Below are 26,233 nucleotides of genomic sequence, written 5' to 3' on the forward strand. Positions count from 1 at the left end.
CACAACTTAAATGCATCGCTCTTTTGAGCATGAATATTATATCTTTGAAGTGGCCCCTACTGAAGTTGCTCATGCGGAAAAATCTAATAAGAGTTCCACTGGTTATGGCAGTAAATAGGGCTCAAATTTAAGGCGCAAACAATACTCCTTTCCTTATAAACGTTTCAACCTTTACGTTCGGTGTCGTCGTTGAATATCACTGCAGACGGCTGGCTCCCAGCACGAACCTAAGTATGCTTGTGCCTGCTTTCAAACCTAGAACACCGCAGATGTTCCTAAGTCCAATAGGAACGGATTATTACGTCCGTCTACTTGAAAATTGCCCGTCTAGATATCGTCTATCTAATAGATAACCCGTACATCCTTTTAGGATAAACGCTAACGGTTAGTACGACCAGCATGCAAAATACGTGCACATAATATCTTTTCCATAATAACATTTCCAGCGCTTAGTTACTTATGCTTTTGGCCAATGGCCCTGTCTGCCTTTCCTTTTCATTGATCCCTTCCAATTATATCGATTGCTGTACGTCCAACGCACAATGGGTGGTCTCAGAAAATGGTTTGCGATGATGGCGAGAGATGGCATGAGATAATATTCATTATCGTCTATCTCGGATAGCGGCACGTATGTCCCTTATGAACATCATGCCATCTCCTATACTAGAACATAGTAAAACAGATAAGATAATGAGTCGCGAAGTAGCTTAATGGCAGTAGTGGCAGATGGTGTAGGGGCTGTCGCTCTGGTGTTGTTCCGCCATGCGTAACAATATCGACTCGAACCGCGTAGTGCGTAAGTCAGCTAAATATGTGTTTGCGTACCTCAGTTGCACCTTACATCGCTACTGGCGTGCGTGAGATGAAGATAAGACTTCCGTGTTATCTTTGCCCCTTGATTAAAATCGAACAGCGGATTCCTTCGGTGTTGCCCTGAGCCATCGCGATGAGCGGTCGACACACATGCATAGATAGGCATGAGATGCCCTCTATACTGCCAGAGTTGCTTAATTAATAAGTAGAATAGATCTAAATAGCGCACACGCATAAAACTCATGAGTGTGGCCATATCAGATCAAATAAAACGTTACCGTTTCCCATTAGTCCTAATGACTTGATCTGTTGGGTCACGGAATGGCCAGTCAAGGGGCAAATAGAATAATTATTAGATATTTATTGAAGAGGAACAGAAAACGGGCCCTATCTTTTCCTTTTCTTCACGGGTCTGTATTCGTAGAATCTTTTATAGCCGACCTTGTCCTATGCAAGTGAAATACCCTTTCGCAGGTATATAACTATTATTATATCTGAGTGGTACTAACACTTAACAGGTGCAGGAAAATTTACATCACTTAATCATTGTTACAGTAACAATAGGACGTAAATTCACGTACGCATCTTTAAGCGATTTTTCGTCGCTAACTGACGCAGCTGAAGTGTTTTCGGCATCAACCGATGCTGATATGACAGTGATAAATATATATATAAATATGTATTTATTTCGCTTCCACATAGCTCACCGTTACCAACGCCCAACTAGCCTTTTCGATGTGTTTCAGTGGATGCGAAACTGTTTCACCCTGTCATCTTGAGTTTCAGATCTATGCAGGTTTTTTATGCTTTTTTCTTCTTCTTTGATTCTTTGAAAAACGACGCAACGACTGGCAAAGATCTTCACAGGAATAGCTACTTGCACAGATACTGTTACTACCCGGCACTCTTCTACAGCACGAAAACTTACGGCAATTTCGAAAGCTTAAACATTTTCCATTTTTTCCCATTACTTGTATTAAATGTAAATAAATAATTCTATGGTGCATAAAACATGGGATGCAAATTAATTAAGTGTCGAGCATACAATTTTTTAGTACCCGAACGTCGTTGCGCTAAAACCCATATACGATATGAGTATGTATTAGTACTACTCCAAGGTAGAATCTTCTCTTCACACCCTAACTATTAAAATATATTTGAACGCCTACCTCCTAGAGATACAAATATAACGCATACACGCCATGACAGTTCAAGGCCGATTTTTTTTCTGGGGAAATCTCGCACTTATCTAATTATTATTATAATGTTATTGCACTTCTCTGCTTAATAGCAATCGAGAGTGATGCGGTAATAATATTTCCAGACTCTTTAAGTTTTTTTTTGGTTCAATTTGTGTTTCATAGAGAGAAAGATGGTGCTTTGGAATATCCATCTGAAATTTTGCTAGACTTTATATAATGGCCCACTATATCTTTTCTAACAGTTCCGATTTCATGGGCGAGGTGTGGCAAGATATAGCTGGTCTAACTAATTCATGTTTTTAGGACGTAACTGCACATAGCAGATTTCCCTCAAGTCGAAATGAGCGCACCCTCAAAGTAAGTGTCGGCCAATAGAGGTCCTTGTTTTTTGACTGCCCTCCGCGTCGGCGATAAAGATTTTCTCGTTGGAGAGGAACCCAAGACTTTAAATTACTTAAGATAGTAGTTTATGGGAAAGCTTTGAAATTTCGCGCTATTACAGAGTAATTTTAGGACTCACTCTTATGATATAAGAAGTGGGCCTAAAGTCATCGTGAACTACGCCTCAAAAAGCCTCGAAAAATGAACTTAGAACAAACAGCCGTTTAGCGAAGTAGAATAGCTACAATATATTGCGACTCTGAAAGGCAACCAAATGCTACATATATAACCATTTTAACTAACCGTCAATACTTTCTTCGATCGACTCATTACGACACGGGCTGTCCATTTTGAAAAATGTATCCCAAATCTATAGTTGGGAGTTACGAAGATAATGTCAACTATGTTTAACTGTTATCGTCTTCGTGTCCTTCAGATTCATAAAATTTCAAGTCTTAATTAAACAACATTAACAATGCACAGAAAACAGTGGCCGGAGCGCAACCATCGAAATTCCTTCAAAATCATCAATTTGATTTACGTGACGGTGGGGTCAGACAAAGACACTTCGGTCTTCCGGTAAAAATTCAAGGAAAAGGAGAAGCGATAAATATCGTAATCATTTTCCGCTTGCTAGGCCTTGCTCTGGTTGGACCCATATGCTGACAGGTTTATGAAGTTACAATACAATGCGGTAGCAGACCCTACTGTAGTAAAAAGGGCGAACACTTAGTTATTGAAAAGCTACCATTTATTCAGTGACTGAGTGGATAGAATACGCTTTTAATATAACTTACACTATTACATGTAGCCCTCTTACATGTATCCAGGTGTGTTTTTGCCAGCTCTATGTTACGCCCAATAGGCAAGCAGATACTATTTGTAGAAGGGTATCGACATTGTCATGTTGATAGAATTCAAATTGTTGAAAGCAGTATCATGCCGGCTGTCGACTGATAGATTTCTATGAACCTTAAAGGTTGTCTTAACACTCCAGGTTTGTTGCTCTTTGATTATTATCGCAGCAGTAAATATTACTAACGGCACGAATTTTCCATTTCAAGCTGAACACTTGTCTGCGCGAATCTTGTTGAATCTTGGAATTACATAGTGTGGTATATGGTTTTAGATCTGCCCTTCTAATTACGCCCAACTATATGGAACAAAATCAATAGAACTCGAGTCAGAAGGACGCCATATTTATTTTTGCTCAACGATACTGACGTCTTTGTACAATACATAGCTCTATGACGGAGCAGAGCAGAGTTGAACTTCAAACAATTTTAACCGGCCCGAACTTATAGCATTTTTCACCTCTTAATAGCAAAAAAAAAGAACTTTGAATTTTATGTATAATAAATCCCCTTTCCTATATATAATATCGTTTATCGACTTTTATTCAATAGATTGCTAAGACATCTACCAGCATGTCTGTGACAACAATTTGTGGAACGTGTCACTCATTTGAGATTTAGACAACTGCAGATTTCAAATTGTTGTTAAGCTTGCTTTATAAACATCCGCAAGCGTCGAGGAGATACATTTTACGGAATACAATAAGCTTCAAACCTAACTAGCACTATAAGTACCTCCAATCAAACCGAAGGCTCTCTCCATTTCGAACGCATACGATACACTGTCGATAAACGTAAGATTTCACTTCAGAATCAATTTTAATCAAGCGCACAACTTTTCTGAGTCTCATTTACCACATCAACAAGCGTCAGACAACCTTAACGGTCTAAGTTAACTAACTAGTCTACACAGAAGGAAAATTCAGATTTACTAATATGAACCTAACCTTTAGGACAGCATCTGCAACGTTTTGTCGAGCAGTGTTCTATAGAGTTTAACTTTTTCTTGCATTTTATGCAGCATTCGCAAAGAGAAGACTTTTACGCTCAGAAATAGATTGTTAAATAAAGTCACGATCGATTGCACAGTTTAAGTTACCCCCGTACATTGAAGCCGTTTTTTTTTACAAATCAAGTCAAGGTTCATTTTTGTGTCTAGTCAAACCAAATACAAAGAATATCACCGCTACCATTTTGACGCCTGTTGGCTAATTTAATTTTTGTTCTAGGCCTTTTGGTAAATTTTCGCATGTACTCAATTATCAATGGTAACTTAAACAATTCGGATAGTATGGGCGAATTAGGGATTGTGTCTTAGTTACTCGTGGTATCGTTTTTTCTAGTACCTCGTTTTGGTAACACGTAAAATTCCTAAATTACTTCTAAACTTACAAGTGCGTATTGCCTTACCGTGCAGCGAATGTGCCTATGCTTGACATTTTTATTCGAAATTTTATCTAACACCCTTTAACCTAGAGACATCGAAAGAAGCTAGCCGAACTTACGAGTAGAAGTTAAAATGAGTCGCGTTAAGCGTGTGCGTTATAGTCAACTTCGTCACCACAACGGATAAAGTCTATATATTCAGAAACCTATATATGCATGATGGCTTGGACCGTTAGAGGTTCCAGCTGTTACGGGAGCGATACATAAGCCATACATGACTTGTGTGGATAAAATAATTCTACACTAATTGTACAATTATGTTTTGCACGCTAGTGAGCCAGATTCTAAATCGCAGGTAGGAAAAAATCATCTTTAAAGATGACTTAGCTATGTCCGTCTAATTTGTCATATAGGCAGTCAGATTACCTGTCTTTTGTTACTTTGTAAATTCAAATATGTCGCAGCACTGGACAGTACACACCAGTATTTACTGCCCGCATCAGTGCCTAAGCACTGCGTGCTCGGATTGAGTACCCACCATCGATTGCACCAATTTTATTGCATGCTAAACATTGACTTCTTCTTCTATTCAGGCCACTGCAGGTTTAAGAGCCAAAACAGACCTAATTATAGCGTTCCACTTCTCTCAGTGAAGTCAATAATTGTCGAAGATTCTTAGCACTATTCATAATTGACTTTTACGCAACCATGTAACAATTGACGGACAACTTCTTGAGAACTTTCGAGCTAAAGCTTTTCTTAGCATAATAGGGTTTAAATTTCTCCAATTTCGCTATTTCGTTTCAACCAAACTCAGAGACGTAGGCAGGTTGTTTTTCAATAAGCTCTGTAATGCTTTGCAGTGTCTTGGAACTATAATTTTACTCACTCGTATTAAATCATTTAGCTGTTGTCCATCGAAAGCCCGATCAGTTGGTTCTATACGTCCGTACGACCCAGCTGAATAATTGCTTTGGGTGGAGGAGAGCGCTTTCCCGCTAACGATTTTTGCTCAGTTGATTAAAAATCTGTTGTTGACTGTGTCAGCTACCGGGAGCACATATTAAGCCTAACTTAACAAGCCAAAGTAGAGCAAAAATAGATTGAACAGTTTTAACAGTATTGGCTTAGCGATGTCTATGTACGTCCCACGAATGTAGCTCACACGAAGCGTAAATGAGCATCTCAATAATATTGTCAATATATCCTGGCACCCCCTGGTATATCCCATGATATTGTATATCATGTAATTTTTCAGGTGCGTTTAATAGAGAAGGCCTTGAGTTGACCTCCGATCGAAAGCTCCTCTTTCTATATAGCTACCAGCGATTTTTTGCTTTTAACAAAAGTAGAAAACTGGGAACATTAATAGCTGGTCGTTCATTGTCAAGGCTAACGATGACCTGCGAACTGTATAGTCCTTAATTCAGTCCGGCAGCATCCTTAAGAAAATTTTACTTTGGCCATTGTCCCTAGTGGCTCCGCGTAAATATAATATATTGAGTCAAATGGTTTTAAAACATGCTTATACCTAGGTAATCATAAAACCGGAAGAGATTGCCCTTTTTGGTTAAGTTCTTGCCACCTGAGATGTTCCAATAATATGAATGGATTCGTGAAAGTGTAGAATCGATAGCCTCTCTTCAGAAGATCATTTTTGAGATACTAGAATACTGTTACCCGTATCTTTTAAATAGTGCCACTTTTACTAGTATCAAGTTTGCCCTGAAGAGGCGATAAAAATGATTTGACAAATTTCATTTGGCAAAATGTCCGAACAAAAATTTCAAGTTCATTCAAAATTATAAGATATCTTCGAAAAAGTTTTGTCATCCCTCCTGGTAAGAAAGAACCACAGTTAAAAGTCAACTTTGACAGCTATAGCACAATGGATCTGAGGATGGCGAGAAGACGCACCTGGACGCCACAAGGGAACGAGTGTTTGTGACAGTCATATTTAGCCTCTAAAGTACCCTGGTGGATATTTAGACCACGCACTACCTGTTGGATAATATTTTATAATAAATTGAACTCAAATGAGTAATCTTTATTCAAAGAATAACAGCTTTCAGTGATCATAGAGTGCGGACATAAATCGCAGATAAAATACCGCAGAAGAAATCATAAGTGGAGAATTGATCTCTCGATAAAGAACCATTAAACGGTAAAGCTTCTAGTTATATCGCAACCTAGTCAGGACTCTAATTTCTAGCTACTTGGTATTGATGCTTTCTCCTATATGACATATGTTCATGAAGGTAACATTGTAAAACGAATATTGAAGGATTAAATAATCCTTCAATGTTCGTTTCATAGCATAGTTTGAGAAGTTTATTGCCCTCCAATAAAGTTCTTCGAATTGGGCGACAATGCTGACCAGCGATGTTTTCTTCTTCAGCTGCATCTATGGAAGCTGACAATCTTACAGAAAAAGGATTCAGATCTTTCAGCTAGTAAAGTTACAAATTCACTGCGTTTTGTCGAGTTTTCGATGTAATTCTTGATCAGAAAACCAGCGAAAGCCAACACTAGCAACACTTTTCTATCCCAATACCTGAACCGCATTAAAATACTTTTCAACAAATTTCAGTCAGCATTTATGTAGGATGACATGAACATTGGGTACGTTTTCACTTAGGAAAAGACATGACTCAAACTCTAAAGAAGGCAATCGTCGAGGGAGAAACCAAAATTTCGTTTAGCTATTGAACAGAAGTCAGGAGCCTTGAGCGTTTACGAACTCACACCGTGCAAAATATTCCGTACGAAGTACCCTTTTATCAACTTGTTCAATTTATGTTTACAAAACGACTACGTTTAGAACTTGATACGTGAAAGGCCTACGAAGATAGAGATGTATCCAGTGTCGTTTTGGTATGTCTGCTTTCTAACAAAGATTCAACAAGGAAACCGAATTCTATAGCAGAAGCCGTGCAAAAAACAATGGGAAAACTTGGACCTACGCTTTTCCTATACCAGGGTACAATACCTTTGAACATTTAACATATTTGAATATTTGCTTGTTGATGTCAAACGCTTAAATATTGGCTTAATCGGCAAGTTATTGTTCAATATTTATAACAATGATAACAATCTTTCCCTAATGTCCGTTCAGTTAAAGTTGATCTATCCATCGTTGAATGAATCGTTACACACCGTCACGCTGAGAAGGACGCTTACGCTGTCCTGAGTCCTGTTAGTGTATCGTCTGTTCCTTATTAAAGCCTTCAGTATGAGACGCGTTCGTCTCATACCGAAGGCTTTAATCTCATTCGTTACAGTGCCACACTTCGCGACACTTTTTTGTATTCAATAGAATGGCAAAGACAGCTTGTCATATAAACCTTGCATTCACCAAGAGTTCTCACACTAACAACAGCGTAGGCTGTTGTCTCTAAAAATTCCGTGAAAGAAATTTTGAACTCGAAAGCGGGTATCGCCCTACGAGGGTGAAAAACGAGGAAGTAAGGGTTGTGGTGGAAGCCGGTTCATCTCAAAACGCCCTCAGCTCTGGTATATGTAACTGTTACCTGTTTCAGTGAAATTAATAAGGTGAATCGTGATAATCGCAGACGGCCAGGGCGTCACTTCATAGCAAATAAACAACTGCAATAGCTCATGCAGTCTATTTGGTAGTCTAATGCAAATGTGATTCTGGTCCGCTCGACCACGGCTGAAACGCAGTGTCAGCAATTAGAGTAGATAACGGAAAAAAAGTCTGCGGGGTAAACCTCACATCGTAATGATTTCGATGAAAAAAATCCAAGCGTTCAAGCTGGAGGTTCTCTGTCTTCCACCATACTCGCCAGACATTGCTTCTACAAATGATTTTCCTTTCAAAATCTTGCTAAGTTTAAATTTCTACAGCACCAAAATAGATAAGTCACCGTTTAACTGGCGGAAGGTCATAAATAATAATGGTTCATACTTCGACTAGGACTACAACAACAAGAACTAGGTCTCTAAAAAAACTTTGAAAAGTTTCCCACTACGCCACGTTCCGTATTGAATGGCTTAATAAAATTGACTTATCCATCGTCGACACTGCGCTGTAGCCGTGTAGCCGATGAATTGTACACTGATAGAGTACAAACGAAATTTTGTTGGAATACATACCAGTGAGTTCATCGTCGTCGAGGGCCCACGCGTAGGCTGTGCTTTGTGGACCTCGAAAAACTAGGACGAATAAAATCATAACGGTAATGAGCCGAGCGATGATGTGTGAGAACGTCGACGATACTGCTGTTGTTGTTGACGATGAAGCACTCCTTATGGTTTTTCTACCCAGTCGGAACGTCGGCATACGTGCCCGAGAGATCGGCACCTGTCTGCCTTTGGAGAACTGCATATCGCACCGGAGATGATGGTAAACGGCTTTATTCTGTACCGTCGAGCGCGCAGTCTACTATCGTTACATAACACCCCTGAGTGGTCAGTGGATGAAGTACGCCGATTTCTCGGGTACTTCCACCGTACTCAAACAATGATGTCATTGCACTATACAACGAAACACAGTACAGTAAATTTGCGTAATCCAAGGTCGTTCGCACATTTTACATATCGCCTATAGTTACAAAATTCCGCCAGACGACACTATAATTAGGAGTTATGAAGCACTATGGCACAGCAGTTTTACAGACGTTGATATCACCAGCTTTACAAGTATCGAAACAAAAAACAGCCCCGTAAATGTTAAGAAAACCTTGTCCGTGGCGACCTGGTGCGACGGTTAATGAAATCACAACTTAGACCGTACATAATACATTTTTTAACGTAAAATTGAACGTAACTAAAGTTGATTCTGCATTATCACGCCGAATCGCACAACAGCTCAATGAGTTTAGACACGACTAAGCTATAACGTGCTGCGGGTTAGTTTTTGCGTCGGCAGACGAGAATGTAGATGCTTTCGTGCTCCAGCGTAAAATCCGTTACATTTGACTAAATCGCAGTCATCACAGATTTCGTTCTAAAAGCTTTAATCAAAAGCGGTCAATAGTCTGACAATTTCGTGACGATGTTGAAAAGTCATCATACGTAACCTTCACACTACCAGGATGCGGAAAATCGTTCCTCGTGAAACTTTTAGCCAACTCTTATTGAGGCTAGGCGGTCTGAAGAATCGTCCGCGCGCCCGAAGCGAACCCGCTACCGGCTGCGCGTGAATCGTTCGGGAAGGGAAAGGGCACGTTATGGGTGAGAGAGTAACCGGAAAGGACCGACATTGGGCCTCTTTCCTACGTGGCGCTGCTGGCTAGGGTGGAGTATGTGGCGGCGGCAAAAGTGATTTCGACGTTCAGTGCGGAGCTGGCACAGGCGAGAGGTAGACATACGTCTGCGACATACGTGGACTTTTTCATTGAACATGAATTTACTGCTGCTGATACGTAGCTATGTACCGCTAAATATCCGCTTGATATAATTATACTTAGGTAGCGCATAATACCATCATGGCGATAGTTTTACGGCCACGACGAAAGGAATTAATAATATAGGTCCTACTACAAGTGTTAGTAGTTGCAGCAACCGACCGATTATGGGTTAGATCAAAAATATTATATTCAGATAGAGCAGTAAATTGTCGCAACGTTCTTAGTCTCTGTTGCAATATATAAACTTTTACCGCAAACGTGGGATCGTGCGATAACAGACGAAAAAACAGATGGATCAATAAGTAAGTGATAAGGAATGTATCCAATTTTTGCCAGGGAAAACCTACCAATAGAAATGACGGTCACCGTGGCAGTACCGAAGATCATTGTGAGCCAGCCTTTGAGGCCCTCGTTACCGTTACAAATTTCATTTACAAGTATGCGATTTATAATTATGGTATTAGATGGAAATCCATCAGCGCGATCCGGAGAATATTATCATAAATAACCTCTTACTTAAGGTATTGGTAAACTACTTGAACGGCCTTTGCCGTTTACGGTCTGACATTGCAGTGGAAATGTATAATTTTACCGTGCGTACTAGGCTTTTTTTTGTTAGTTAGCCTCGATGAAAAGAAGATATATACAAAATAGTTATTTAACGTCTTGTAGTCATCAAGCATTTACCGACGAATAAAATATTCTCTATCGGCCCTATCAGAAATAAATTATGATGTTTTTGGGATGAAGATCGTGTTTGGCGTCGAATTTAGGCATACCTTCATAAGTTATTCATTTTTTTTTTCTCTCTGCATATATTACCTTTTGTCAGCTGTAACCATTCTGTATAAAAAAACCTGTGATAGTAATAGCGCGTTGCTTAGTAACAGAACGAGATGTTAGGGGCTAATGAAAAGCCCTGCATCCTTGTTGGTAGCTGTTTGTACGGTTGCCGTATCGTTTTATGGGTTATAAATCTGTTGGAGAACCTCGAACTGAGTCTAGCAAGATCCACCCTAGGTGAACTCCTAGTGAATGCAAGTCCTTGATGCTGTACCTGAAAAGAGGTGATTTCGAAGACTTGTTTGCATAAAAAGAGTAAATAAAAATACGAAATACTTTGGTTGAAAAAAGGCTCAAACGCCGGACGTAAAATACGAAGAATCTATTCAACTATATACAATTTATTCCCTTCAAGCAGCTGAATTGTTGAGTTCTTAGTCAACCTCGGATATCACTGACTATGCCAAAGTAAATCCTCCAGCTCCAAATGAATACGTATATTTATAGTAACTAATTATAACGTAACAGAGAGCAGGCCAAGATTTGCTTAACGCTATAGTTAAAAATCAACGAGCTGCCATGGTAGAATAAATCAGTAAATTATATCAGTATATTCGTTAAAGACTCTTCTAATCGGTGCTTCGAGCGGCTTTGTTACAGTTTATTTGTTTTATATGCGATTTTCTGAGAAGGTTTGTTTTCACAGAATTGTTATCAGCTTTTCAATAAAGCTAAGGGGAAAATTATTATTATTTTTTTTTTTTTTTGCGAGAAACGCACAGCGGTATAGCTAGAGTAGAGGATGTTTATAATCATTAACTGCTATAGGCAGATGGGAGATTGTAGTTCTTTTATTGCATGGGAATATGCTGTGCAGTGAGGAGGAGACGAAGGTTCTGAAAAGCTTAATTACTGACGCTTCGATAAACTCTGTTTTATTCGAGAAGTAAGGAGGAAAAGTAACAGTGTATACATTGTTTTCCGGATCTATCCGAATCACTGACACTTGAACAAGCATCGTGCTTATACATGATTCTGGTATTGATGATAAATTTTAACCCATAATCATGACTAGCTTGACCGAAATCCGTATATCAGCAATATTATGATGTGCCGTGCTAACAAAATTGTCTAAACTCCTCTCAAAAGGTGCCACGTTGCTCGCCACAACAAAATGTAATACAATAGCGATGAGATCCTTAGCTTGACATATTTATACATACACATGTCCTTAGTATACTGAGTTGCACATTGAGGCCATTTTGTTTTCCCCCCTATAAAGTTACGGTCGACAGTAGCCGGTGTCGTATAGGCTCGAATATGTGGCTTTATTTGGCTTTTAGTTCCACTTCACTTAGCCCTTAGGATCGTGTAATAACTTAACGGAATGACTTTTACAAAATATAACCTGCTTTTAATTCGTCCCAAAAAATTATCAACTAGGATAGATGAAATTGTCAATAGAATGAACTGGTTATCTTGCTGCTGTATAATATGAACACAAATGCGAAATACTACGGTAACACTTTGGCCTTGTAAAGTGACAGTGACGGAGATTATTGGTGAAGTTCGGCTGCGGTACTCGTGTGTATATTCCAACGTACGATTCTATCGATCGCTCTCTTTATCAGCTCTCGCTCGAAAATGTGTTAACCATCCAGACATGCGATGATTCCCGATTGACCGCTTAAGCTTAACGGTAACGGGATTCTGCGACTGTCTTCGACGTTTCGAGTTATCACTGCTTCAATTTTGGTCTATTGCCTTGCAGCGGAAATTTGCGACGGTTCCTAGGAGTGTTCCCACCGATGCAAGCGTGGCAAGAACGTTTCGTGCAACTGTTAAATTAAGAAATAACAGTGTTGGTGACAACGCGAGTACCTCCACAGTGAAGCGTTTTATAATGGAAATTACGTTACGTTTTACTTGATTACATGTAACGTTTAGGATACGTTACTAGCGAGGCATGAACTAGCAATCTCCGCGTTTCTCAGCCAGAAGTTTAGCCGTCTAGGCCACCATGCCGCCACAGAAATTCGTTCTACATTTTGGCCGATCATTTCTATAACGATTTGATAACTTTTCAGTGGCATTAATTGTAGCGCTAGTGCGGACACAGGTGTGATTTAATCGGGTACCTTATTACCTTTATAGAGCAATAGACACGGGGACCAACTAACAGGCTATTGTTAGAGCTAATAATGTAATTAGTTTAAAAGCCAAAACACTGTTTAGTGCTTGCAATCAGCCTTTGTTTCTTGAAGACGGGAAGGCTCGTGAAACCCATTGAAGATTGGTAGAAGTACTGACGAGGAGGCCTTCAGTAACATAGCACTACTAATGCAGCATGATTGGAAGGTCGAGGACTATGAACAAGACTATGAAAACTACATATTAATATTTCATACGTAAGAATAGGATCACAGAAGTTTCTCGTCTGCGGCGAAGTACGCTTCAGGCGACATCTTTGTCGGTAGTAGTTGCCCAAATTACCGCTAGAATACATCGCACGTGTTCGCAGCTATTCAGGACTCAGTTTGCTAAAAGCCAGTTGTCTGTGTTTTACTTCCATTGCCAGTGGCTTCGTTGCAATTTTGCAATACGGGATTTCGAGCAATTCGGTCATGGGCCGACAGGAAGCGAGTTGTCCTATTTCGTACAAAAGCTTCCGTAACCAAAGAAAGCACTCGTTTTTTTCGTTAAAAATGCCGAGATCTTCTCACATCATCTGTACTTTTCAAACTCCCAATTTTCGATATTGAAATAATTATATCAGTAACGAACCTTTATGTAGCTGACGTCTCTCTTGCTTAACGTTTTCGCCAACCTTCAATCGAGTTCGCCAATGTTCTCGCCTTCGAGGAGCAGAAATTTTGTTACCGTTTTCAGTCACTCTTTAACACTGACCGATACCTGTGCCCTTAATCTTACCATCCTCGCATTACGCTCAATCAGATTATAGTCGTGGATAGCTAAAGACTTAACGTAAATATGTACCAAGTTTGGTCGCTGAACGGTGCCATGTATAGATTAAAGTGTATTAATTCCAATATTCTTAGCGTGTTTCACTTGAAATGTCATTAATTATATAACCTAAAGTGTAGTATTCTGTATATAAAAAAAAAATTTGCGTTTCACGCCAGTAACGTAAGCGGATAGATCGTAGTTAGTTGACGGGTCGCAGGTAGACCTGTGAATATAATTGCTTAATTTAGGCATATAATCAATCGTAAGCGTTCGACACGTGGAAACATAGACCTAGCCGGACGCATGCTGATTAAATATAAGCGAAAATATCTAGAGATAGGCCTAATTATAGATCTAAAAACAGCTAGAATCAAAGCCTTCCCCTAACATTCTCAAGTCGATTGAAGCTAACTCACCTTCATAACGAGGCGGTTAACGATCGAAAACTATTGACCTTTTAAAGTTATGGTAGTCTCTTATTATATGGCAAATAGGATTACACAAAGACACAAAATAGCTAGCTAAATCTGGAAAAGCTAATTACATCTATTTCACGATAGACTTGCCGACCGGTGTCAAGGTTGCTTCCAAAAAACGTTTTTTTTTTTATGCAAGGATGCAGTGTAAATAGATATGAGGCTCTAGTTAGCGGTAACGAAGAGGGTTAGATTTTTTTATATAGAAGTTTACAGTATTCTTAAGTTTTAGCTAGTATAAATACCTGATGTGACGAATATACGATATTCAAAGGCTTATTACAAATATGGTACCAATACCTTTATGGTTTAATTAGTGCTTTTTGGTATTCTCAAGATAATCAGAAAAGACCCATACTCTAATATTGTAAGCTTTAATATCTATACACGCACTTACAACTTCAGTGTTTAGGATCAATTAGTGTTTCTATTCCAGAATGGTTTTAACAGATGATATTATATTTGAATCAAAATTGGTATGGGATCAATTATTGTTATTATCTGATACTGTTTTCACAAGCGAAAAATCTCACTACGTTTCTCCCAGGCGAGCATAGCGCAAAAGTAACTGAGTAGGTCTGATATGATCGTTACTTCAACGCTAGTCCCGCTTCACGGGTACGAAGAAATGGTGTTATACCCCACTTAGATTTAATTGTCCCACATGCATGCTGGCTGACTCAGATCTTCAGATCAGATGATTCAGATCAGTTTAAAAGTAACATAATTCGGAAAAATTAACAAACTTTAACAGAAATAGGCCCTCGGGTAAATCATTGTTGAATCTAACCAACACAGACATGAGTTTTTCGCGCCACGCAAATACACATATGAATGTGTGAGAAACATCTAATTTGGAAAATTTGCAAATATTTAATAATGAGAAATCAGTATTTTCGAAATATCACACATTGTGTGATATTTCGAAAATACTGATTTGAATACATAATTCATACGGTCTATGTGCTTGTATGTGTATTTCGTCATTCAACATAACAGATGACCTTTTTGTAGCAGGTACGTTGTCTGTAAGTGTCTCATTAAAGGGTTTATTGACGAATGTACCCTGGGAGGCAATGAGCATACCAAAAAACATAGTAATCAATCAACCCATCAGTACTCAATAGTATCAAAAAAATCATCACATATTAACTATTTTTGGTTAATATGATTATTTTGTAGTATCTTGAGTAATCCGGATGCTCAAGTAGTTAATCACGAGGGGATGGTAACACCATCAGTCATTTACCAATACAGCTCTGCTGTGTGACAGGTATTCCGTAACCACTTTCGGCGCAAGGAGAACAGCTATGTACCATGAGCTGATCAATACGTATCGATCTCTCTCGCACTGCTTGTAAGCCTCCACGAGCTTCGTTCTGGTCATACATGCGCATGCTGCCGCTTATGCTTCTCCAATATACCTTTCGCAGATATATGCAAGCAACTGTGTACCGTATTATACCATATAGTGCTAAACGCCATCAGCAGACGGATGGCATTGTGAACGAAGGAAAGCGTCCTGTGCGTACAGCGAAGTGACTACTTCCGCTGTCGTCATCTGTCCGTCAGTCAAACGTCAGAAAAGAGGTAGAGATTCTATAGGAAGAGGTCGGGATGAGATCAGGCAAGCCGATCTAAAGTTGCTCATCTCGTACACCCCCCCCCCCCCCACAGATCCAAGAAATCGGCTCAGTGTACCGTTAATTCCAGCATCTCCCAGAAACGATACACAGGTCTCTGCGAATTGAATTGTGTTAGCCAATATAGATAATCACGGCAAACGAATGATTTCAGTTTTCATCTAATAGGTCGGCGGTGTGGGAAGTAAAGTGAGGTGTCGGTAGCAACACGTACGATACAACATCCTAGCTTGTGAATCGAGCAGTGCACGCAGACAGAACGTCAATTGTGCCCCAGAAACGAGATCGCATTCGAGAAGGTAGAACCAATGAATTGTGTCGGCCGTATCTTGTTACGCACGCATTAAATAATCGTATGAATGGGTCGACTTCGAAACTTGAAATCAAAAGCTGAAAACGGCAAACATTTTCTCGCAAGCAAAAGCGAGGTTTGAACCTTTGAAAATCGTTGCTTGAGCGGCCCAGCTTTCTTAGCAACAAACGAAACGAGTGCTGGACACCACTGATGCATCGTCGCTGTGTACTATCGATATACGTACGAAAAAGTTCTCCCATCAACAACTGCGCGGATGTTTGACACGATGTACAGTTAAACGACGAGCGCCAGTTGACAAAGTTAATAACTTGCCAGATTTCGAGTGCTAGCTATTGTCAGACAGCGTGCTAAACAACTTTCACTGTTAACTTCATATTGCGGTATACGTACTATTTGAGGGCATTAACTGTTTTTTTTTTTCTAAGGATTTGAGAAAGTTGTCCGTGTCTAACTTTTGATGGATCGAACTAACTTCAGATAGCGATAATAATGGTCTCAGTTTACGCAATTAAGGAACAATGATGCACGGTGCATATTTAGCCATTGAATTTTTTACTTTTAGTTCTGAAAAGACTAAACATTTCACGTATTGTTGCTCTCGTTCCATCCACTAACTGTCTAGCAAAACAGTAGAACAAAGAAACACCCTCTCTGAGTGTTTATGTGAAATAACCTATTCTGAAATGTTTAACCATTAGAATTAATTCAATTCATCTTACTGCACCTCAAGTTTGATCGCTAGCGGTATAACAATATTTGAAATTTCTCGACTGGCTGGAGTTGCAAGTTCCAAGTTTCACTAGCTCAATCGTGTATATCAATTATGTCAGCTTGATCGCTCTATTATTAAACCGAGAGGAATAAAAAAAAAAAAAGGGAAAAATTACGGTAAGGTAAAGTTAGGAAGGAGGCTGTTGCCAAAAGCGATTGAAAAGCAGATCGAAGCCATAAATTTCCGAGCCGATGCTGCCTTTGCTCACTGAATGGTTAATGAGTTCATGAGCCAAATGGGTTGAAGCTTGACGTCTACGTACAAGGCCGAATGTACAGGCAGGCAGGCAGGCAGGCAGGCAGGATTTGTAGAAATACGCTTCCGTCCTACATGGAATTAAATTGAGAACTAGACGTAAGTGTGCTGTCTAGATGTTAAGCAAAAGGTAGAGAAAACAGGGCGATCAATGAATCTATCTAAAGGGGGCAACTAAAGTTAAGGGGGTTTCTCTTGGCTACGCTATCGCGAAGGAGAAGAATAATGGTTTTATTATTAGGGGCTCAGCTTGCCTTTTCTGGCCGACGTTTTTGCCCATGCCAATCTCCGACAGCAAATCACTGTGCTTTGCTTACTGTGACATAATGAACGCATCATCCATTGCATCTAATTAAGCCCTCGTTGTAGCTCTAATTGGAATACGTCGCCAGTCGAAAGCATACGAATAATGTTTCGATAAAAATCATACTAATAATAGGAGGTAGCAGGACTGAACCGATATCTAAAAACCAAAATATGTCTATTATTTACGTGCAAATATATCGGAGGGACGATGTGGTTTTTTCTAATAACATCTTATGGTAACTATGGACACATGCGATATTGCGAAGGGGTTGCATGTAGAGCATATTTTAGGCGATCAGCTAAGTGCAAAACAACAACATCTTATTACCATGCAAAATTGTAAATAATTGAACTTAGAATTTTTAGCTGAGTCAATAAGGCAATTAGTAAGGCGAAAGGTTAAATGCTGGCATACTTACATCTACAGGTCATAAGATCCAGTACGTATAATATACGAAGAAACGTATATTATTAGCAACTCATATCCATTCAATCATATGCATAAAATGTCGATATAATGAATAAACTAGGGATATTTCAGTGTGGAAAATTGTCATTTAGCATTATTATACATAGCGGCAAATTTGAAGGTACTTTTATGACAAACTTATTTTTATAACAGAGTGTACGTTTTAAATGCGGTTCTCCTGAGTAGGCTGCTAATCTAGATAAAAAAAAAAAAAAACTGGCACCTTTGCTTTAACTTGTGACAAGGAAGAACGTATTAACGCAAAGACATTAGTGAGCTCTTGCGCTCGTTTTGAAGGAACGTACTTCATTGCGCTTGATTGATCCCGGACCGGTATTAACGGTTCCAGCCCACGGCTGACTTTCAGGCCTTACTTTCTGCATATTAGATCACCCCGGAACTGAACTGAGGGGTATTACTGCGGGGGCTATCCAAGACGGGGCTGGCGGCATAGCCATTTCAGTCCCTCGGTGAATTTCACTGAAGAGCAGGTTTAGAATCATAAGTGTCAGCCCCGATGTGAGGTACCTATGCCAGATTGCCTTTGCCATTGATCGATGACAGTGCGATCTGTTGTATCAGTGAGATATTAATCTACAAGACCTATGTCCCTAGTTAACTCGCGCTTATTTGTGGCAACGGCTGCCGTGCCACGTAAGCGGCTGATTTTACGTACTCGTAAACAACTAAAGGGAGACGTAAGAAAAACTGTTTTCTAAAGGCGTTTAGTTGCGTATGTGAATAAATTAAGCGAAAATTGTTCAATGCTTTTAAACCAACCGACGGGACACTTTGAAATATTAAAGTTATAAATTCGTTAATTAGTTAAACTTTTACATTCACGAATAATTCTCACCCGAGCCAGACAGCGTTCGTGGAAGATTTTTCTAATAATCAATGTAGATCATTACTGGTGGAACATGAATTTATCGTTTTCTAAATATAGTATACAATAACTTTGCCAATCTGTCAACAATACGCGTACAAATTTAGCTAAGCTACGGAGCTGATACAGATACGTGAAACGTAATGAACGGATCCATGTACGATAGCATCGAATAGACTAATTTCAATATTTAAAAGAGAGGTAAGGAAATCGATTTGTAGAACAGATACCATAATAAAACGGTATTTTGAAGACTTGATCGATGTCTTATTTTGTATTTGGAACACTGGGAAAAAAAGACATCCAGTCTCCATATCACATATTCCTCGTGTACAATAATGCAAGCTATGCTCGCTTTAACGAAATAGCCCACGAATAAATGTGCGACACGTAAATATAATTTGGTCATATTTTTCCCTGCTGTCGTTACTTGCGGTTTGGTTCTTCAAACCGCCCTGCTTGGCGCTTTTCTGCATACCTATAAAGCTTCTGTAGACTCATCCTTTATATACCTGTATACATATATAGTACATCCAGACGTAAACGTTCATTCCAAATAACCTTAAATTACGGCTTCGTTGCACTTCCCGGAAGCTTAGCAGATCTATCTGTCTTTTTTTCACTAACTTCCGTAGGATATTATTTCTGTCTGTCAGCATTTTTATAGCTTTCTCTCGGCAATCGATTTCCACATAGCAATTCCACAATGGATACAGATTCATTTTTCGTTGTTAGACCTCTGCTCAAACATATTCTGCCTCCAACCAGGCTATCGTTCGTGTTTTTCAGAAATATTTCGTATAACTAGAATTATTTCCATCATCAGTATCGTTGCTATAAAAATACGAAACAAGGAAAAAGAAGGTCTCTGCTTTATTTTGAGATTGCTTTTTTCCCTTAACGTGTGTTCCGTGAACTTCACAAACGATCCCCGCGTTAGTACGCCCGATTCGCAGCGAGCGCTGAGTAGAAGACAACGTCGTTACCGAGAGGCTCGTCAATATTTATCACATATTTACTTTCACCTTTGAAGTAAGCGCTGCTTTTTCTTCGCTGATATACTTCAATTTTGCCTTAGAGCGACGACTTTCACATGATTCGTTCGCTGTAGAGCTCGTCATGTAGAATCCAACTTAAGCTTCGGGGATTCTCACCCTAGTCTGCTAGCGAGCAAGAACACGCAGATGTTCGATATGCATTCATGATCCACTATTAACCTGACTGAGCAAGTCAGAAAGCCCATCCATAGAATTATGACAAACTCCTGTGCTGTCAACCGTGAATGCAGAACTTCTAATTTACTTAAACACACGAAAGTTCGTAAGGGCTAACTCTCTAGGTTATTCCAGGTAGGAATTTTCTAGTAGATGCAGCTTTCGGTTGTCCGAACTAACTACATGGTAAACTATAAGTAACTGCATAGTGGCCGAACCACAAACCGAAAGCTAACCGTTAAAAGAGCCAGTTTTATTACGTGGAGCGAAGATGACCGAATAACTTACCTACTGCTTTTTACTTCGTAACTAGTCAAGCACTTATTTTCTGGTCGAGTGTCTTTATGTGCAACGTCAAGTAATTTCAGTTACGGAAAAAACGCGTAGGCTTCATTTTGCCGATGTTAATAACTTGTTAATTATCCCCTGCCTTAAAGCTGTGTCTTTAATACGCACCAACGAGTTTCTTTGCTCCACCCAGCTTCGCTGCGATCATTGCATTGTTCCACTGAAGCATTCTTGTCGCCATTTTATACTTAGCTGCTTAGATTTTTCTGTTGCATGTCAATATTAGATTCGTGTTCTTCCAACTTAATAAAATATATTACTCGATTATGGAACAGCGTCTTTAGAGGGACCCGATTGTAATTATATTCATCTAGACAATTTCTACTTAGAGTGATCTTAGTATAGTAAAGCATCCTTTCTGTCACCCTATTACAGTAACTGGTTATTCAGCTACAATAACCCCGTTGTCATATTGTCTCTTCCTCATTTTGCCGCAGTGAGCCTATTTGTTCAAGTCGTCCTATTACAATTCATCCATTACGACACTGCAAGTACGCTACCACCTAAAAAAGCGACCGAACTTGGCTTTCAAATTGTCAATAGAAATTCAAAAACATTCTAGTCCTTTCAGGTTTACCTCCGACAGTGCATGCGATGGTTGCCGAATATCGCATTGCTGCCGCTATTGTTATCTTACTGAACTTAAACCTTTTATTTCCCTTACAGTTAATTTAGTTCATCGGAAGATTTTTGAAATCTAGATCCTTATTCCCCATTTCACTTAATTCACTTTTGAACTTCATCTGCATGCTACTTACGTTGGCAAAAACTCAGTAAGTAATTTTTTTTTTTGGAAAATCTAGTGCCTGTCCTTTAGAGCCTGAGAATAACAAGATCAACCCTCATAGATTGCCAACAAAGGTCAATTTTTCTAAATTAGTTTTACATTTTTACGAAGAAAAAACTATCCCGTGAAGAAAATTCAACCAACGGGCACAATCTGACACTCGGCCTAGTCCAAAACCACTGTTGCGGACCAGGAAAAAAAACAAAGCGACAAGTTTAAAAGGGCAATTTGCGCATACAAATATACACAGAAACCCAGCTTTTGTGGCGGTGTAGATACACTGTTATACGATTGTTGCGTTTTCCTTGGCCGATTCTGCTACATATGCAGGTTCTAGATTCTCTGTTGTTCAAATACGTCCGATAAACTAAACATCTATAGTTGGCGATTGCTGTTTTAACTAAGATACACCATCCTGCAGAAAATCGTTCGTCTTTAGTCTAGGCTGCTCGCCGATTTTGTCAAACGCGCATTTAATAACTGACTTTATTCATTATATTCTTTGTTCTCTGACTAAGTGGACTTGCATAGGCGGACATGCGTATAAGCTCTCGATACCATCGGTATTATTTGTGTGGCAGTTTTACTCGTAAGATAAATAGCCTTTCCTTTCTGGTTCGATGCTAGCGAGCTGGTGACTTATCCTAAGCTTACCACGGGCCTATCATTTGCCTCAATGCCCCGAATTGTGTAAACGGCAGCAAACAAGATAGGTTCACCCGCTTTTAAAGAATGGTCCGGCTCAGTGTGGTTTACCTTTTGCCAAATGCGACTCGCTCATAGGCCAGGCTAGGCGGCAAATCGACCGTATACCGTCCATCCTCGTTGGGAGTACATGGCCAGGCCGTATTACTCCAGAAAGGCATTCGTACCTGTTCCTAACTAGGACAGAGTTAATATCTATTAATGTACGACTGTAAATAATCTTAGTAACAATTCATTTGTAATTCTCGCGTCTCGCTTCTCGCTTTGATAAACGAAAATTCATAAAACAAACAGATCTACAAAAGGGACATGAAAATAGCCGTCGTAGATAAGTCTTTCCTAATTGCATATAAGCTCGTAATCAGTGAAATAGAATGTTGGCCTCAAGAAACGTATCACCACATCTCTTTTTGCGAACACTGAACGTTGTGTATGGTGTATTCGTTAGCTGAAGATATTAAAAATCGGTGTCTTTTACAAGTTTTTTTTACAAAGGTAAACGGCGCATTTACTCATTGTTGTCGTAAACCTAAAATTAATCCTAAAGCACGTGGAGCTCGTTCCGGGAGGTTAAACTTTATCTCGTTGACATAATAGCCACTAAATTCAAAACCCTCTCTCAAACTTTATCCCTATATATCCGGATCTGCGTTAATGGGCTGTAATTGTACGAATATACACAGAAGGGATAGCAGACGTCTGAAAGTTCAAACAACTTAGGTAACCTTCACTGAGCTTTCCACCACACCTGACGCGCTTTATCCCACCAAAAGGAAAACTTTTCCTCGAGCAGGTAGGCCCGGTCAATGACAACGTTTGTTTGTATTATATATCAGTATAGCCACCTTTCTCTTTTTGTTCTTTGTTCAATAGAATATTTCCGAACACTCTTTTTCTCTGGACTAGGTAAAGTACTTTACAAAGCCACCCAGTTGTTCGTTAAATGCGAGCCCTGTTTTTCGGTTACGGTATCTGCTTTGGGCAGGTTCGAGAACTGCACGTGGTGTATACTACAGTTTGACTTTTTAACGTCACCATGGATGCCCATACTGGTTCCTCGATAATATTTTTGACTTCATGAGTGACATTAGTAGCTTGCATTTTCCCTTCCTGAAGCTATGGATGTTAGGCATCGTCTTGCTTACCTCAGCAACGACCTATGCCGACAGTGATCTTGTTATTTGTCTTCCTCATATAGAGGGTACTTACGGACCGACCTTCGAACGTTTCTCATTCGATAAACAACATCACTTCATTTATAGTAGAAGCTGATATCAGGCACCGTTCTTTTTTTAAAGCTGACGTTCAGCTACACGTCATTGGCGGCAGCAGGTTTAAAAATGTTTCAAATGTGCAAAGAACGCTTTGCCGCTAATGTTCACTCAATTGCATTGCGTTGAGCGTTAACGACCGATTCATATTCTATCAACAAATTACGCCGTTGTGGCAATGCCTTTACTACAAACACATTTTCATTCGTGGCCAAAAGTGCGGGTTCTTTTTTTTTGCATGTGTCTATCAGTAGGTTCTTCCAGTTATCCAAAAATTTGTGCGTAGTTTATTTCTCATTTTGTATCGCAATAAACGTTTGAGGAAGGTCTTACTATATACTTTTTCAAAGCAGAGAAAGGCAGGAAAAAAGTACCGCTCCTAACGTCTAACCTTAGGTGTCCATTGCATCAATATGTACCCAACATACTATTCCTTTAAAGCGCATCATACTGAATTTGTGTCTTGGGTTTGGAGCCGCGTGGTTCAGAAACCCTCCTAAAAAGCAGTAGCTTTTGCGTTTACATTGAAAAATTACATCGTCATAATATTAATCTCTGTAGAAAACTAGCGACATAAACAACCAGTCTCTGGAGGAAACATCTCCCATGAACTGTGTGTATAGCACACGGGCCTGTTAGGCGCATCTTTAATGACTCAACACGCGCGACAGCTGGGCAATTATATAACAACGTTGTAGACAGCAACGCATCCACTCCCATGATAACACCTTTTTTAGTAGATCGTGCACCTTTCAAAAGCAAAAAATTAAGCGAATGTAGCCTGCCGGCCGATACTTGCTATCGTGGTCCATGTCGTACCCCAGATATAATTATACATATGGCCTTTTTTCCTATTTCAGTTGTTTAGATAGATCTCTCCTTTATATCATGTCATCGAACTGGATTCAGTCAATCGCTTCATGTTAATAAATATTTTGTGACACCAACAACGTTTCCGATATTAAACGATTGAGCATTTTCCGAACATATATATTGGTCAAAAGATATCTATTGGCACTCCTAATGCCAGTCCATCCGTGGCGTGTATTTTTATTTTGGCTCATTTCGAAGGTCTTGACTCGCTATTTGTTAGGGATGGCATGCAAGAGTTGTAGGTAAGCTGTGTTTTGGAGGGTAGTTTTATCGAGGATTTGATTTTTTGGCTGAATGGCGTCCTTTTTTTTTACATGCGCATGTATAGCGCTTGCTTATATCAGGCAGCGTTTCGGAAACGCGGATGTTCTGGATCCTGCATGACTTGGGGAGATCCTGGCTAAAGAAGCCCTAAAGGAAAAGGATTGCCTGATTAGAACGTGCGTAAGGAACATGGGCGACCTCTCAGGAAATTTTTGGAGCTAGCTTCAGGAGATTTGCGGAGTAGACATGCCCTAGTCTGATCACCCGATGACGCTAACGATTCTCATCTGTTAGCTTACTGTATTGCTAGATGAAGGTCTGGGCTGGTTTTAAGTGATGCTTTAGAAAGGAATCGAGCGCTGGTGGAGACACTTCACAAGCGGGCCACATAAAATAGCCTTATGCTCTGGTAAGCTGTATTGCTCAAGCCCACGTTAAAAACAAAAACATTACCCAGATCTAAAAATTCGATATAAATACATTAGAGCACTAAGCAAAAATGAAATAAAAACGGGTATCTAGAATTGGAAGAAAGGGTCCAATGACCGTTAAGTAGAATAGCGTCACTGATTTTAGATGTTTCCGCCAATCTTTTAAAAAAATTAACTTTGCAGAAGAGTAATCTTACCAGTGCAGATGAGTGATTAGTTATGCTGTGAAAATTCCATATAACGGTTTCGTCGTCTATATATGATTTCACGGTGCAATGCTTCCTAGCGAGCAGTGTCAGACTCTTCGTTTCGTGTTCTAGCTTTGCGCGGCATATGCCACTATCAGAACGATAGGTCTTTTCCCTTGGGAATATTTGAATTTACAATACCATTTAACCTATATGTGCGAACATTTATAAACTCTGATTATCTCTTTTAGGGTATAATTACTCGAAAATATTGAGCGAACCAAAAGTGACTTTTATTAGTGAAGTAAAAAGAAGAGTTTATTAAAGTGCTTTGGTATCTATAAAGATGTAGCGAAAGCTCAAAGACAGCGAAAGGTAAACGCATCTACAATTGAATCTCAACTGTTTAGGATGTTCAAAGATCAATACTTCCCAGCGATCACGAAAGACTACCAGGGAATTATAGCACAAGATCCCAAAGACAACTAAATTCTGCGCCTCGCATCAGTTTAAAATGCTATAAATAGGAAAAAATATACTCCAGCAATAATACATATTTTACATCAAACTGATCCGGGCCTACAGAGAAAATAGTTTGACGAATGGTTCTCGGAAAAGTGGGAACAGGCCGCAGAGTTCAGGAGGAAGATTGTTTGCATTAATGAAGCAATATTCAAAATAAACGGTACAATAGATCGGCATAACTGCACTGGATAATTGTAAATACACATGTTACACAGAGGCATTATGTGATGATTAGAAATTACAGTGTAGTGCGGCATTTTAAACAAACGATTAATTAAATCATTCAGGGCAGTAACTGAATCACTTTACCGCACATTCGGAAGGTCTTTGGTGAGGATGACGAATCTTATTTTCAACAGGGCCTGTGCACTAGAGTCGTCATATGTCCTGATGAGAGTCTTCCAAACATATTGGCTGGATGAAAAGGTCTCACAGAATTCCTTGTCCGTTTTCCAAGCCTCACTCGAATGAATTTTTTCTTGCGGACATAATTTAAAGATAAAATCTATACCAAAAAGATCGATGACACCGAGCCGTAATTGCGCATGAATAAACAATAAAATTCTATTTAAACTCAATAATATTATCACTCATGAAAATCTATTACACTAGGATAGAATTATGATTGAATATTAAACAAACTCCCATAAAATCATCTAAGACTAAAAAATAAAAATATTCCAAATAATACATTTCTATTACTCTAAAAAATATATACATTTTAGTCAAGTTGAATATTTTAAAAA

At 39.3% G+C, this 26,233-nt stretch overlaps 1 protein-coding gene across 4 annotated transcripts in view; it reads right to left on the reverse strand.

Annotated features, from left to right (window-relative positions):
• The window catches only part of LOC111267394 (uncharacterized), a 66,599-nt gene extending 56,829 nt beyond the window's left edge, over nt 1-9,770 (reverse strand). For all 4 annotated transcript variants that reach the window (XM_022845629.2, XM_022845628.2, XM_022845624.2 and 1 more), the window contains exon 1: nt 8,753-9,770. In XM_022845629.2, the coding sequence (XP_022701364.1) occupies nt 8,753-8,984 (232 nt within the window). In that variant the 5' untranslated portion in view covers nt 8,985-9,770. The remainder of the gene's footprint in view (nt 1-8,752) is intronic.
• Between the last annotated feature and the right edge of the window lie 16,463 nt (nt 9,771-26,233).

The sequence above is a fragment of the Varroa jacobsoni genome, unplaced genomic scaffold (genome assembly GCF_002532875.2).
Source record: "Varroa jacobsoni isolate VJ856 unplaced genomic scaffold, vjacob_1.0 scaffold_1179, whole genome shotgun sequence".
Lineage (NCBI taxonomy): Eukaryota > Metazoa > Arthropoda > Arachnida > Mesostigmata > Varroidae > Varroa > Varroa jacobsoni.